Source organism: Harpia harpyja, chromosome 14 (assembly GCF_026419915.1).
Source record: "Harpia harpyja isolate bHarHar1 chromosome 14, bHarHar1 primary haplotype, whole genome shotgun sequence".
Taxonomy (NCBI): domain Eukaryota; kingdom Metazoa; phylum Chordata; class Aves; order Accipitriformes; family Accipitridae; genus Harpia; species Harpia harpyja.
In genome coordinates, this window is record NC_068953.1 from 35,270,678 (window position 1) to 35,287,592 (window position 16,915).

Below are 16,915 nucleotides of genomic sequence, written 5' to 3' on the forward strand. Positions count from 1 at the left end.
ACTCGGTGCTTCTCAGTGCTTCCTGAGTAAATTTTGAAATACGCTTAGTTGTGCAAGATGTGTTGTACCCCTACACTGTTCACAGTGGACAAAATGTAAAAGTAAGGTATTTATCATGATCCCACTGTATACACCTTCTAGCAGAATAGTCTTGTGACTATTAATTGTGACTTAATTGTCATGTGCGGTTTTTTTAACCACAAATACAGCTTGGTCAACCAGTTCAGACAAAGTTGTACCAACCTGACTTCAAACTTTGTTATATAAACTATGATAGGATGTCCTGAAGTAAGTTCTCCTTTCTGAAGAAAAAAAGAAAACCTGGTAGCTGCTATTTTGATAACCTCTTCCTGAGAAGAGAAATTCTTGACTAAACCAGGAAGTAGGGCAGTCAGTAAAGCACCACTGTGAGGATATTCGTATTTGCTTACAAGAAGTGAATACTCCTGAGTTTGGACTTGAGAATAATCTGCTTGAGAATAGTCATGCTGTAGGTGCACTGTAACACAAAGGAATGGGTTTCCTTATATCACAAGGAAATGGAAGGAGAGCTCTATACCCCTTGTGGCATCTAACTCTTTCACTTCTTTTCTGGCTTAAATTATTTAGGCTTCATTTCTGCTATTGGAGCCTCAAAAATGGGTAATTCAATTTAAAAAGGAGTGAATTGTGATTTTTGTAACTTGATTTAATTTATTATGGTAGTGTGTTAACTGCATCTGTCTTTCTGATCATGCTTGATTTTTCCAGACATCTGACATGTTGTGCATGTAAGAATGAGAAAAGAAATGTCCTGGCAAGTATTAAAAAAATGTGATACTTCAATAGGTTTATTAAATGATAGTGGCTAAAGAGCCCAGAAAACATATGGAGTTAGATTCTTTCAGCTCAGGGACCACTGGCAGCGCAAACTGGTAATATAGTATTAAGGAAAAACAAAAATTGCCACGTGCTTGCGTTTTCAAAGGCAGCATGGATTTCATAGGAGGACTCCATGCAGCTAGAGAGTGTTACAAGTGGTAGTAGCAGGAATATGATTTGTGTGAATCCCTCTTCAGTATGTTCTTTTGCTTAAGAAATAGTTCTGAAAGAGACTTTTTTTTGCCTAATGTGTAATTTTTTCTTTGCTGGTTATGTGAGACTTTTCCTTGCAGTAAGCATATAGTATTTGGCTGAGGTTTTTATGCTTCTTTTTACAGATGCCAAGGATGTTGCATGCAAAAGAAAGTGATTGATCAATGTTTCTAATCAGCTGAGCTGAAGATTAAAATACTAATTAAAATGTTACTCTTCTAGAAGAAATAAGAGAAACCAAAGAAACATCATAAAAATTTATTATCTATTCTTGTCTTTAAACACCTGTATTCAAAGAGTAAGTAATGTTCCCCATAGCACACAAATGCTGCTTTTTAAGTAATTCCAAACATTTCAACAAGATGATCTTTATGTGCTTGTTTATGCGAGATAAAAATGCTGGCAAATGCAATGTACTTAGTTGTAAGATTATGCTCCTAAATTTCATGTACAGTAAGTATTAATAAGTTATTTCTCTTTTCACCCAAAAGCTTGCTTTTGACATCAAACAGTTTTCTTGGGGGTGGAAGGGGAAGAATCTAAAATGTAAGTATGCATCTGCCGTCTTTAAAGGAGAAAACACATACAGTAATAATTTATTTATTTAAAATCACAAATGTGGTGGGGGGGTACTGAATATAAAATGGACCTAAGTGTAAAGTTCAGACTGGAATTTCCCCAGTAGTGTTTAGCAGCTTTCAGACCTGAAGTTATTTTAGGTATAAGCCTGTGCTCAGTGACTTCCTGCCTGTATACTGAAGTACAAACATTTCAGACCCTCGCTTTAGATGGCAAATTCAAGAGGAATTCTGTATACATCTGGGGCTAGGCTGGCTAAACCCTATTCTTCCTGAAGTCAATGACATTTCACATTGTCTTCAGTGGAAACAGAGTTAGGTTTATGCTTCTGACTTTCAAAAATGCATAATGAGACTCGAGTATCTAGCTTATGAGATTTGAAAAGGTAATTTTGATTACTTTGTAATAATTAACTTACTAAATTCAGAGAACTAAGCGAAACTGTCCACTGTATAATTGCAGTTGTAATGTACACTGTAAAATCAATCAAGATTTCATGATTAAATGACAAGTCTGCTTAAAAGCAGCAGCAACTGCATTATCTCCACAGCATTCGTGCACACACTATAAATGAGAGCAGGTTAATAAGACAAGGTCCTTCTCTAATTCTAATGACAGCCAGAGGCTGATGTCCGTAACAGATTTGTGAAGCTGTGTAATAACTGGAAAGTGAGCTATTCCTCTAGCAGTAGTGGTTTTTCAGCACTCAGTTCCTGGGGATTCCAGAGAACCCCATTAACAATCCATGTGGCTCTCATTGTGTTTACACTTGTCTTTTCCTCTAATATTTCTGTTACAAAGCCACTGGTGAATGTACTAGTATCATTTGCTGTGATTTTAAAAAACTGTATCTGCTGAACAACCTAGTTCAAATTCTTATCTCAAATACACATAGCCCTTTATCTTGTTTATATTCATGATGCTAAAACCAATACCTTGATTTAGCAGAGAAGAGTCCTTGTAGATTGATGAGTGTCTTCAGACTTGAATACCTGTGGGAAAATCTGTGCTAAACAAACCATAAAATGGGAGTTTAGGATTAACTGTAAAATCAATTAAAAGACCCAGACTCACTAAGCAGCAAACATGGAAAGAATGTGGTGAGGAATTTAGCTCAGGAGTATTCACTGATCCTATCTCCCTGGAAAACAAGAGAACAAGGGCTACAGAAAACTTTTGGCTGGTACATTTTTAGAACACTCTTGAGGCTTATCATTAGCCAAGAACAAGACACATGTTCCACCAATGCAAAATAAATCAGTGCTGTGAATGAATAGGGGCTTTTGTGACAGAGCAGGGGCATCAAAGTTTGGAGATGTCGTCTTCTTCCTTGTACATGCCTGGTTTGTAGATGACTCCTCTGTTGTCTTCGCCTCCCTTTTTGCAGCTAAAATAAAAGAAATGTGTTAAACAATTGTAATTCTGATGAAGGAAAAGCACCATTGGTTACTTAAAATGGTCAATTATGCATGCATGAGATTATTTTTCTCTGTACCAGTGCAAATGTCACAGTAGCTTATTGTTACGAATATTTCAGGAGAATGCATTCTGTGTGGCAGAGTCAATGCTGACTGCAAAGGGATCAGGCTGTAGGAAAGTTTGTAATCTTAGTCTTTTTTCCAGAATTTGGCTTTGGTGGCAAACAGTCTGGCTAAATGATCTCTTGTCAGTACAGATTTCTTCCCTTTAAATGAGGTGACCTTTGGGAGAAGTTTTTTCTAAAACTTCATTCCCCTTTTGTTTCACTTAGTGTTCTAGGAAAAAATGAAAGGATTAAAAAAGCATTTAGGAGCAGCAATGCTAGCAAAAAGAATAAGAAAAAGAACAAATGGCAATTGAGAAACAGAAAAACTGGGTAAGTCTGTTATCGACCCAGCCTGCTTGTCCTGCTTAGCCTGGAAAGGGAGTCTCATTTCCTAACTGCTAGTGGGAGCAGTCAATACCTAGAGTAGAAAGTGGTTTTGTGTTCTCCCTGGTACTCACATACAATTCCCTATTTCCTTTCCTTGTATCTTTTAAGGGTTTACATGAGCACTATTCCAGTAATTATTATTTTGTGGAAAAACAACCCTATATAGTTGCTTTTCACAAAACCCAACCATTCCTACAGTGGCAGAATGGTGGCCACTGTGGCACAAAGATCATAGCAAGTAGAGGCCTTTTAGCCATATAAGTATATTTTGCTGGCAATAAAATAGGATTACTTTGGAGTATATGATACAGGAGAAGTAACATCTACAGTGATAAAAACAAATCAAAGCTTGTAGGAAGAGATCGTATCGTATAAAAGATCAAACATTACCACTATTAAAAATGTGCAAGGTTTTGGACACACAAGCACTTCGTTGTGTCAGAAGAAAAATTTGGTTTGACTTCTTTTCCTGTGATGTGACAAACAGCTGGACATCTTACCTTTTCCTCTTCAGTAGCCAGAAGGCTACTGCAAGAATGATGAGAACTCCCAGAATGCAGGCTATCACAACAGAAGCAACAAAACCTAGGAAAAGAGGGAAAGCATACAAAACAGTTAATTTCATTTACTTGAGAGGAGAATGTTAGTCTCTAATCTGTCATAACATTTGCATTCTGCATCTGCAACTTTCCTACAGCCTGCTCATACCACTTTGCAATTACGGAATGGATAACTTTGCATAGATGTATACTGGAAGGTCCTAATCCCACAACTGGAGCCACAGTTCACAGTGCTGTGAATTTAGACACCTGCTGAAGTCACAAAGCCAACGTGCAGGCACAGGCACAGGAGATCAGAAACTCTTTGGATTTCAATGCTATAATCTATGAGAGGGCATAAGCAAAACTGATCAACTAAACCCAGGCAACTAAGGATGTTAAATTTGATGCCTTTTGTTTTTTCAAGGCAGAGGAACACCGTTTAATGTGGACAGCTGAAGAGTGATATGCTTTGCTCTTGAGAACATCGCTTAAAGGCATCTGTGAAGGTAAGAATGAATTCAGGATATTAGTGTGAAGAACTGAATGATCTCATGTTTGCATTGAGATGTTGAGCATTATCATTATAATGCCGTCTCTGATAATGACCTTCCTATATTTTTGGTAATGAAAGTATTTTTATTTATTTTGGCCTTCCCAAAGACCCTGAAGGTGAGCACACTTTTCTTAACTGCATTTTCATAATTCACGTACACATTTTTTTAATATTTTATCAAATGACTGTTCCTCTCTAAGGAACATCAGAACCGTCCGAGAGGGAAGCTAACAGGTATCATGTATTCCATCTAAATATTTTCTCTTATTAAATAAGCTGTTGAGAAAACAGAAATGTAAAACCTGGAGTTTAACTGTATCCCATTTAACCCACTAGATGCTTTATTAAATTTGAGTCCAATAGAAGAAGCTTGCAATCTGTGGAGTTGAAAAAAACCTGTATTTAAAAAAAGGGGAGTTTTGTTATAGTAAAGGTGCATCAAATGGGCAACAAAATATAACACCAAATAGATAATTGTAGAAAGAGAGCTTGTAGTTTGAAGAGGAAGGGTAGGGGGCGTTTCTGTTTGATGAGAAGACCTTCTTGCAAATTTAGTTAGATAGTATTTCAGCATGGTGCTATAATCAGAACTAGACACCAGTTCCCATTTAACTTGTGGGCAGTGGAAGGTTTGAACATCGTAATAAATTTCAGCTGCATGTATGTGAAGCTGATTTTATTAGAATAGATTGCTGACAGGCAAAACACATTATAAACATGTTTGAGTTTTGCTGAATAATCCTTTAAGATTAGAGACATTTTGAAATGTAGTACTTGTTAATAGTGAGCATGAATTTAGATTTTAATTATTGGCATCAAAAGGCGGAGGACCGAATGGTGTGGTCCGTTGCATTTTTGATACAAAACACAGCTCAATGGCCCCATCTTGTGGTGTCTGTGCTCAGGTGAAGATAGCAGCCCTCAGTCTTGATACTGAAAAGGCAGAAAAGTTGCTCTGAAAACCTGCTTTAGTAGTGGCCTAGAGTGTGCACAACAGGATTTCTTTCACAAATTTCTGTGGTTGCCTGACCCAAGCCATGATTCTGTGTATGGCTTCTCCTCCCCTTCTTAGTAAGCGTGCTCTGTTCCTACCTGTGGTACAGCTGGCTGCATCAGGCTCAGCACTTGCAGCCAGCAACCAGGTGCACTTTAATTGTGCTTTGACAAGAACCCTTTTTTTTTTTTTTTTCTTCCCCTTGAGGTGAGGGACTGCACCTGTGAGGGAGCCTTTGTGACCATAGTAGGTGGAATGTGAGATTACAGGGGTGATGAATACCTTTTTTGAAATGGGTAGAACATTTTTCTATGGTTCACTGATAGAGTCAATGAGCTTTTGTAATTAAATGTACTTAGACTGAATGGGGTTTCTATTAAAGTAGCGCTGAGCAATGCCTTTCATAGCCATAGAGACCGGTTCTTGGGTGAGAACAGCAGGATGGGCAATAACCCATACAATTCAACTCTGGTTAAGTCATGCCAAGTTTAAAGATACATTGAAAATGCTTTTATAGCTGGTGTCATCTCTGCATGGGAGCCAAATGTTATTCTTGGGTTTGGCACTGGTTCACAGCAACAATTTTGAGAAAGTCACATCTGGGTCAAATTTTCCCTCATAGATGGAAATAATAATGCTTACACTATTTCTGTGAAGTGTTTAGAGATTCCTGGATGAAAAGCATAGTATCTGATTTTCAGTCACTGAGATCACAGATTGTAACTCTCTACCTTTTACTTTTAAGTATTGAGTGTGATTTACAGAGAGAAGGTAGTCAGGTGCTGAAAGGTCAGCTTAAGAAACAGATGGAAAACTGCATTTCTCATTTCTGATAAATTGAGAGAGTAGAAAACGTAGAAGTTGGATCTCTAGGATTCCGTGGTGAACCGGTCTTAAACATAAGGTACCTGCTCACTCCAGAACTTCCGTTACTTCAGTAAGTGTTTCTGCAGTGGCATTGCTATAGTAGATTGTCTGTGCATGGATTTAAGAAAGACCCTGCAGAGGAAGCCTTACAGTCTCAAAAACTTGGCAGCCGTATTGGAAATCCTGATTCTGCTGTTTAAAATCATTGTACATAATCTGACTTGAGCAGAGATTTGAAGAGGATTACTGAAATAGCCATTCTGGACCTAACTAGTTCTCTAGCTGGCAGCTGGTGTTTGAGATTGGAGGTTTGGGAAGAAAGTTTTAACCCTCTTCCTGGTCATATAAGAATGCCATGGGGGAGAGGGATCTTTCTAGCTGGCCAATCCATAAAAGCAGAAAAAGGATTGGCATACTCTAGTTCTTTCCCTTTTTCACTATTTAGCAATCTTTTCATTTACTCAAAATATTGTTTGTGCAACTAATACCAGTTTGTATATTAATCATGGGGCTATTAAGGACTGTTGATGATTTGGTAAACCTGTAATTTTCTTATATATTTTGGTTAGAATCTAGCAACAAAAGAACTCCTAGTGTAATTCTTATTTTAAAATGAGATTAAATTGAGGCATTTTTCTGTAACCATTATACTCTGCAAGTGGCAGCATAGGGACTTGATAAGAGGCTTGAACATGGAATAGAATATTATGACTATGGCTTTATATAGTATACAATGAGAAATCAAGGAACAGAACCAGCAAAATCCCAAGCGTGACTTGTGTATGCCCTATGTGAGTTGTATATAGTCACAGAAATAACTTTTGTCTAATGCAGGTCATATTACAGTCGAGAAACAAGGTTTCCACTTGTTACCAATATAATACGAACAAATCAGTTTTCTTAGCTGATAAATTGATAGGGAGGTTGTTCTGTTACTTATTCTTGACTGACACAGTAAGATTTAGGTTATTGCCTAGTGCAGAGAACTACACATGAACAGAGATTGCGGAGACTCTTCATCATGCATAGCAGAAAGGTATTAATGATTCTTAAGAAAGGGAAAAATCTTATGTTTTGTTAACACGTGAGCTGATGCAGACTGACACAAAATTTTGGTAGCCAACAGTACTCAGTATTTTGTTTTAGTCAGACCTTGAAACTGGGCTTCAAACTATAAACAAATTAAAATGAGAAAAAAGACAATTTATCAGAGTAACTTCTTTCAGCAGTAATTCAAAAGCAGAAATGGTAGTGCTAAATAAAAGAAGGGTATAACTAAACTAAGCTAGTTTAGACTTAAATATTTAGCTATCTGGTGCTAGTAATGGGAAAGATGGTAAGATACCTTTGGCAGCAAAGAAACAAGGAGACAAATGGAGAAATGACAGCGAAAGCAGAAAAATGCTTCAGCTGCTTGACTGCAAAGAACTACTGTGGATGCTTACAGAGCTTGTCTCAACAGGCTTGGGGACCTTTTTTTGAGGTATCTGGAATGAATGCATTTCTAGCTTCCAGAATGAGGGTGGGAGATGAAAACTACTCAGCTATTTCGGGGGAAAGTCACTGTTCTAGGCCTTTATTTACAAACTGGAAGCTGTGTACACACAGGAGGGTCCTTGAGAACCTGAGCACCTTTCAAGATGCTCAGTAAAAAGTACAAAGTCATATAGTGATGACTTAACCTATCAGGTGTAACATCTTCAGCTCCTTAATCATACTTTAAATAAAAGGATATGTTACGCTGTTTCTCTGCACCTCAAAATTGGGAAGTATCCCATCTCTTCTTAAATCGCTGCCCCTCCTTCTGTGCTGCAAGTTAAAATAGTTGGTTTTCTAGTCAGTAGCTTTCTGCTGAGTGTACAGAAATGAGAACCTGAGGTATTTTGGATCCCTGAACTGCACTGAAAACTGTGTATTGCCTTTAGCACTGTAGTCTGCCCTTCTTCATATACCTGGTCCATAAGCCTTCTCCTAAGGATCCACTATGTTAACTGCAGATAGAATGGTTAATAAAATAAAAGTCAGGAGATGCTGCAGTTAAGGAGATGTAGCCTTTGTTGCTGAAGCTTTGGAGATTATGAAATGCAGAGATTTAATGCAGAGCTGGAGAATGGGAAGTCATGGCTTGTGGTTCAACCCATATAGTCAGTCAGCTCAGAACTGTTAAATATTTTTTACTCCAGTAAAAATACAGAGAAATGAATAACTAAATCATTAGAACTCAATGAGAGAAATGTGCTTAAGTAGCAAGGACAGTAGCATCAACATGCTTATTTAAATAATTACTAAGTTATGTGCAATAATTCCAGAGAAGGCACTCAAAAGAAACTTCGTGGTAGAATTGTGTTCCACTTATGGGAAGCTTTAGAAAGATTTTAAAATGTTTCCATGAGAACTGAGATGGTCCCCAGCCACAGAATGACTTCTGAAATTGTCTCTGGGTTTTATCTCAAAGATGGGAGATTTGCTTCAAATAAGGGCCACATGCTGCTGATGCTCCACAGTGTTCTGGTTGGGAGTTTTGATGCAGCTAATCTGACAAAGAGACCAGCCAACTTTTGGTGGCAAATCTAAATCTTCTCTGATTTCAGAGAAATGTTTTGGCTGGGATTTGTTTTGGCTGATCTCTAATTTTCACTTTTCTCCTTTATAGCTTTATATTAGAAAAGATATATTATGAAAGGGGTTGTCTGCAGAGGGGAATGGCAAGAACAGCTACTGCAGTATGCCTGCAGGGAGAACTGTTCCCTGCAGTGGCTATTGTGCGAAATTCCCCAATATAGACAACGCCTGTATTTTCTGTTCTTTCATCTAAACAGTGAAGAAATTAGCAGGCAAAGTTGAAATGATGTGCTAACACGTTTTATTAATTTGAAAGTTCACTGCTTGGCCAGTCTTTTTTGTGAAGTCTGTTTTTTCTTTTAAAAATCTTTTACTCCCAGTTTCAAATAGTGTAGAGGCTTGCCTAGATTCATCTGCCTTCAGTGTATGTGCCAGCTTCACAACTGCTTAAGGGTATTTGTTTGCAAGACAACACAGAAATTGGAACAATACGTTTTGCACAAACAGTATACTTGAATGCCTTATTGTGGGGCACAGCTAAGCTTCTCACCACAGGTGCAGGTTTTTGTGCACAACTCGCCCCCCAAACCTATGCACTGTCATTGTGTAACACTGTATAATTAAGCTTTTAAATCCGTTCTTCCTCATAAGATGGCAAATTTTTTTTTCACTTGTAACACTGGATCATACAATCCAGTGTTATGAATTATTTTTGTTTCTTGATTTTTAATTCCTCAAGGATTCTATGTAATTTCCCAAAACCAGACTCCCTGAAAGGCAAAGCTGTGATTCCCTTTAGATGTGTGGTCTGCATAAAAACAATCCTGATATTGCTGAGAACCAGCAAATGTTGCTGGTGAGACAAGGCCAGCTCAAGCACTTTATGCTGACTGAAACAGCTCAGCTGTAGAGAACTGTTTAGTGTTTGGAGTGACAGCAAGTATTTCTGCTAAGCATGACAAGGCCAAACATGTCTTCCTTCTTTTATCTCCTTGTCTTTGGTCAGAAGGGTTGCAGGGCTTGCCTGATACCCATTGTGGAAAAAAAGCCTTCCTATATACTCTCTGAATACCTTATTCTCATACAGTTGCCCATGCAACAATGCAGTAAGAGAAGAAAAGGGAACAAAGTGAACTGCGGGAAAATAAGATTGCTAGATTTTTGTAGTGGTACAGTGCAACAGGACTGCCACTTCAGTATTTCAAGTTTACACAAATCACTGTGCACTGTGTCTTTGCATAGAAGCATTCATACAACTTACCTTCACGGAAGGAGATAAAAACCAGTCTTTCATGAAATTCCTGAACATTTCGGAAGTTATCAACCATTTCCAGGGGTTCTGGGTCATCACTCTCTGTGCAGTACATGGCTGTTTCCAGTGCCAGTAACTATAAAGGGAAGCACCCTGTTCAGCTCCCAGAATACGGAAGAAGCATTGCCAGTGTATGATTACTGAGAGTGTGTGTTTGAAATCAAAGGGGTAGTCAAAGGGAAGAGGATACATTAAGTAATATTTAAGTCTTGCGTGACCTGTGAGTCCAAATACAGAATAATGTGTAAACAGTGTGACATCTCCAAACTCATACCTATATTTTGTTTACATCCTGGTAAGATTAATCCGACTTGGTAATTATCCACCAGGAAAACTGGACGGGAGGAAACATGGTGGCCCTTTGCAGCATGTTCTCCGTAGCATGGTCTAACTCCTAAGCAGTACTAAAAACTACTTTATGAAAGACCTCTCTGCTTTGGTAAAGACATGATCTGGCAGAGTGGACAAAGTTAAGAATGGACTTTCATAACAAGGAGCATGCAGTAATTTGATCAGAGATTTTGATAATAACATTTTTTCCCCTGTGTTTACAATTAGGTGAATCAGAACATAGTGATTGGGAGTTTATAGTCTATGTAAGTGGCCACCTAAGAACAAAAAAAGTTAATCAGGTGAGCACAAAAAACATAAGCTGGAGAAAAGCCAGGGCATTCAAGATGGACAAGTAACACATCACATGCTTTTTAGAAACTTAACATCTACCCAACCTATCATACCTAAGTCAGTCAGGATCAAAGTAGCACTAAAATACTTAGTGAATAGGGTTCAGCCATGAAGCCTGAACAAAAATGCTCTGGAAGTGACTCATGGAAAGACTCAAAGCAGGAAGTAAGTACATAGTGAAAACAGAAGGTAATCTTACTTGACTGTGATTTTTCAAGCTGATACTATACCAATTGCTACGCAGTTGTCGGTCCTTTATTGATTCTGGTCAACTGAAAACATGCTAACTAGAAACAGCACAGGATATTGATTTATGTCAGTTCTGTGCTCTTCTTCCCACTTAAGGGATTTTAGCAATGATCATCTTTCGATTTTACAGGAACATAAGAGAAATCCAGGAAATGAGAATATGCATATACTGTTCTTTAGACACCAATCAGGAAAACATGTGCTGTATTTAAACTTGCCTGCTCTTCTGAAATTTTAACGGGGTGTCGGAAAACTGTCCAGAGAACGCTAGGGTAGCAAGGAGGAGTTGTCAGGGATCCTTCATAGCGATAATACTCATCCAGTCTGTCAGGAAGCAGTTCTCGAATATTGAAACCAGGGACTTGGACCATCTGATCTAAAATAGGGGATTCATGTTAAATGCTGCGTCATTACTACACAGGTAGTGTATCAGTGAAGTGAATTTGCTTTTCAGTAAGTAGGATGTTTTTGGTCATATCACTAGGAAAAGAAAAATACATTTTAACAGAGATGATCCCAATTTAATAAGGAATACAGCTTTCTAGGTTTCCTGTGTAGGAATCTTGTTTTAGATACCAAATCAGAATTCTGTAACATAAACTGTGGCCATATTAACCAAAAAACACCATGTGCAAGAAATAAGGCCCAGTCAGAAACACATGGTACATGCTAGCCATACACTCTTCACAGAAATGCACTGCATTTATAAGTCTTTCACAGTTTGTGACAGATTTGTGTGGGATTTCTGGACTGTTTCTTCAGCTGGTTCGATCCCTCTCAGGGTGACATCTGATACTCTTAGCCATTCTCAATCCAGTGCAGGTTTATAGCCACTCACCTTTGTATTTCACATTCCGGAAGTGCCTGAAGATCTTTTCGTAGGATGGGTTGAAGGGTCCAATCTGTAATGAGCAGACTGTTAACAGCTGTAAAATCACCGCAGTCTGAATGAGTCTTTGCTTCTGCACACAGTGGACAGCAGTATTTGATGGCCTCTGCCATAAGGCAAGCGTCTCCGCTGTCCAGATATTCATGTACTAGAATGGCATAAATACTCTTTTTACTCAAAACATTAACACTATCCTCAGAACCTCAATAACACTCTTACTCGCTTCCAGAGCTATTAGGCCTGCTTTGTCATAATGCTATCTAACAACTGCAGTGTAGACCTCTTGTGAGCGCTTGAAGGACCCTATTCCCCTTGCCTGTTCAGCATGCTGTGCAGATGAAGATAAACCATTTCTTTTGAGAACATTGCAGGCATAAGGTCTCAGCTGACAGGGTTCTCAGGTCATCTACTGGTTTCTAGTCAAAGCTGCATTTTTCCACCCACAAACACTTCTTAGTCTGCTGCTCCTCACAGTCCAGGAAGATAAAGAATGACACTATTGGGTACCACAGGGACACTGGCAAGGGCTATAACTCAACTATCTGGCAAGGGCTATAACTCAACTATCAAACAAGACCATGTTTTTCAACTGCTACCAGTAGCTTTTCAGTCTCATAATCAATGCCTTTTTTATGAATTCTTTAGAGTTGGTGCTTAGCAACTCCTCTGACAACCAGACATAGTAAACTGGTGTCCTTAGATCAACTGTAATAGCCACCAGCTGTCTGAAAGTTTTTGAAAGACCTAATCTCCATTGTTCCCTTATTTGATTTTTAAACACCATTGCTTAGAAATAACCAGAATCCCAGTATTATTCCCTAGCATAATATACAATACTCTGACACTTTTCACAGCTGCAACTTCCAAATGAACTGAAATTTAACACAAAATTATTGTCAAAGTCTTAGAGCTGCTAGGAAGCGAGCTTGGATAATATTAATGAGAATTAGACCTTTTTCTGCTAACTAGAACATTTTCACTTTTTTGATGGAAATGCGAAAACCTGGGTGTTTTCAGGTTTTTTTATGCTGCAGGAAATCCTCACTTTTAAAAATCATCTTTATAGTTATCTTTCTTACTGAGGAGTTTTAATCCTCAAGAAAAAGGAGAATTATATATGTACAAGCTTCTAAAAATTTTTCTTTCAGATCATTATTATCTTTAATTGCTTGTATGTGGGGCTTTAGAGGGGAAAACTGGAAAGCTGTCCTGTCATCTTAAAAAGGGCACTGAATTTACTTGTTTACTGTAATCTGTGATTCAAAGAATCTGGGAAGTTTGCAACCTGAAGACTGTGGTCAAATTCTAATTACATATAGTCGCCAAAGCCAGGCTTGTGTCTGCCTATGCCTCTCTGCTGTGTTAAAACTGCTTCATGTTACAATGGGCAGTTTTGAGTAAGTGAGCTTGAAATTCACTGTTGTCTATTGTTTGATAAACTCTGCCAATCCTTAGTTTGTAAATGAATGCAAAAATGAATTTAACATAGCTGAAGTTAACTTACTGAAAACCATGAGGAAATACTTAGAATTCCTCTTCTCTTAAAATTTGTTTCTGTTTATGTATGTGCTGCTGGAATCTAGCCCTTTTTTGTGAAAGAGAAAAGGAAGAACCTTAATTCAGCCACAGCACTGTTAAACAATCTAGGTAGTTTTATATGTTAAAGGTCTGTGATGACTTAATGATTGAAAGCATATTCTAAACAAACAAACAAACAAAAAAAGGTCCTGCATCCTACCTCAAGAAGAACAGCCAAAACCGCCAGTCCATCCGCTTTGTCCATTGCTGCTGTTATATCTGGATATTTCTCAGAATTATAATGTACAACATGCAGCTACAAAGAAGGAGATACTATGTTATGGTAACCTCTGGGGCATGCTCACATTTCTGTTTCACAGCTAAAGAGGACCAGTGTAGCCACCTCAGGCTAAGACAATACAATGGGAACCTTCAGTGATTTCTGGGTGTAGTGGTAACATCTTTTAGAGAAAAGCAAAAGGTCCTGAAACTACCACTCCTGCTGTAGTCGAGTTACGCTCCGTTCCCCACCCCCAATGCCCCGCAATGACAGGGGGAAGAGGATAACTTCAGTTTCAAGGCATCTTGACTGTGGTACTAGTAAATTTTTCTGAAAAAGTAACACCTTAGCACTCTTGGGGCTCTCCAATGTTTAAAATGCAAAACCGGGTGTTAAATGTAACTAGAGAAGAAATGGATTCCTCAAGTGCTGTTATGCAAGCAAATTATTCTGACTGATTTCTCTTTTAATCATTTTGGGGTAAATATCCAATTGGTACTGCTTTTCAAAATCTATTCCCAAATCCATAATTTAGGATTAGAAAAGACAACAGATAGTTCTTCACTGGATAGAAGGTGAGTAAAAGTAGACAGAGAAGCAATGTTGTGCAACTAAAAGATATACCTGGTTTACAGAGAAGAACCAAGGTGTCAAATATCTAGCAATTTGCTTGAAATTACTCAAGTGACCCAGTGCCAGCCCTGAGTTTAGAACCTGAATTCTAACTCCCTGACTTGTGGCGTATTCATGAAAGTACATCAGAGTCCATCCTTTTTGCAGTGCACAATGCATTTTTTTTAGTATATACCCAGACCATGAGAACTTGGATTAGAACCTTGCAGCCTTTTACAGTCATATACCCAAGATAAAGATCTCGCTTTGAAACAGTGAGACCTGCCCAGCCTTCTTTGTTTCTTTCCCTGATCTGAGCTTCTCTTACCTCTGCTGCAAAATGCTTCCCACTGACTGTGTGCTCTGAGCCTTCTGACTTGTTTCTGTTGCCCCAGTGTAGGTGAAGTTGAGATGCAGTGTATTCAAAAGGGAGGTTTCTGATGCACATAGTAGGCGACAGATACATTTTCACTGTAAGCAGACCAAAACCAGAGGGGAGCAAATGATACCATGGCTTTCAAGCACAGGGCAAATAAAAATACTGTGTCTAAGTATATTATGTATGGAGCGTGAACAAAGCAGATTCTTAACTTAAATCCATCTCAGTCTGTGGTAGGAGATAAACACTTTAGTTGTCTTTAACCCTTTCTAGGTAATTCAGGAGAATTTAGAATATACCCTTTTTCTGTTTTCTTAAACTAAAGGAATTGAATGTGAGAATTGTTGCTAATGGAAATCTTTCTTCTCCCTGAAGAATGCAAAATTATCTCAGTCCTATTGAAGAGTCAGTTACTGAACGTGTCGAAGCAAAACTTAGGCTCGTGTGCCTTCTGTCAGTCCCCTTATAGTGGTTGAAAATGGCTTAATAAATTAATATTTCTCATGGTATTTTTAAACTCTTGTTATATTGAACTCCTCTGCCTCTTCACCTTCTTTTAGGAGCATATGGCAAAACCAAGTAAGCTTCCCCCTCTCCCCGCTCCCCCTGAAACCCAGATCATTGATGTCAAGCAGCAAGATAATCACAGGCCTTAAGAACTAGCATTTCCTCTCTTGACATTCTGGAGGGAGACCTTTGTATGCATTACACTCCCTTCTGCTCACTTATGCTCTCCAGTGTGGAAGACAGGCTGGGTTATTTTTTTCTGTGTAGAAATTACAGTAGTAATTCTCAACTCAGCAGAAACTGACTTGTTCACTTGAGAAGTTTGGTACTTCATAAAGCAACGATTTATGTAAAGAACAGATCAATTTCTTTGCAATTTATCTTTATTATTTTCCAGTGTGAATACAACTTGTTTCTGGAGTGTTCCAGACATGTTTTGCAGGGGAAACAAGGCTCAAAACCTTAATGAAGGAACAGCTGCAAGCCTATGTGTTTTTATGCTAGTGCTAAAAAGCTTTTTTTGAGCTCTACTGCTTTCAGTTTAGCTGAAGTAGGTGATTGTGTCTGGATTAGCTGGCTGGTGAAGTACCATTAATTATATGTAGGAATGACTGATACCACAATATTAAGCATCCTACTGATTTCCTCTCTAGCCATAAGAGAAGACAGCAGCAGATGGTGTAATGATAACTCTAACAGAGGCTAATTTTTCATTACTCAGAGCAATTAAGTTCTGAGTGGGTCGCATGTCCCCTGCTATCTAGGAGGGCCCTGACCTTATAAGTGAATTCCCATTTTTACTGAGGGGGGGGGGAATCTATTTTTGTCTTGGCTTTCATTAGGAAGTAGTTGAACTTCTTGTTTTAGGGGCAAGATCTGACAATGTTAGTGATGTAGGCTCTACGAGGAATTTGCTTTTACCTGTGCAACTGTTATGTGAGGGACAGGCTCTCGGTGGTGTTCTTTTGTCTCCACCTGCTCTCTGGCAGCATTAAAGTCCACAATGACAATGTTTCCTTCTCTGCCTGTCACTTACATCAGCCTAATACATTCAACTGTGACAGTACAATCTTTCACTCAGGATCAAGAAAGGCTCTTAGGAAAAGAAGGTTCACAAGGAAAGGGTGTTCCAGCCATTCCTAGTCTAAAGCAACCTGGTTTTGATGAAGAAATTGATCAAGAGGAAAACCAGGAACCATGCCTGAAGAGTGGGCTTATGATGTTCTACAGAGCAGCTTTACCCCACTGAAAGAGTGAGAAAAAAAGAGATGTTTGCATGTCAGGCATCTTTTAACCAAGCACGCCAGAGAAGACCAAAGGCAGAGAGTATTTTATAACGCAGGTTCTTTTGATGCTTATGCAACAGAGGAGGATACAAAGAAGGAAGGCCTTATAACTGTTC

The 16,915-nt window shown here is 38.5% G+C and overlaps 1 protein-coding gene across 3 annotated transcripts in view; it reads right to left on the reverse strand.

Annotated features, from left to right (window-relative positions):
- Positions 1-1,317: 1,317 nt before the first annotated feature.
- The window catches only part of CA12 (carbonic anhydrase 12), a 57,998-nt gene continuing 42,400 nt past the window's right edge, over positions 1,318-16,915 (reverse strand). For 2 of the 3 annotated variants that reach the window (XM_052807546.1, XM_052807545.1), the window contains 4 exons: positions 14,956-15,098; positions 13,956-14,051; positions 12,167-12,230; positions 11,490-11,704 (listed from right to left, as the gene is read on the reverse strand). In XM_052807546.1, coding sequence (XP_052663506.1) covers positions 11,505-11,704; positions 12,167-12,230; positions 13,956-14,051; positions 14,956-15,098 — 503 coding nt within the window. In that variant the 3' untranslated portion in view covers positions 11,490-11,504. Of the gene's footprint in view, positions 3,041-4,065; positions 4,151-10,344; positions 10,472-11,489; positions 11,705-12,166; positions 12,231-13,955; positions 14,052-14,955; positions 15,099-16,915 lie in introns of those variants that run through there. The other variant, XM_052807547.1, reaches the window with a different exon arrangement.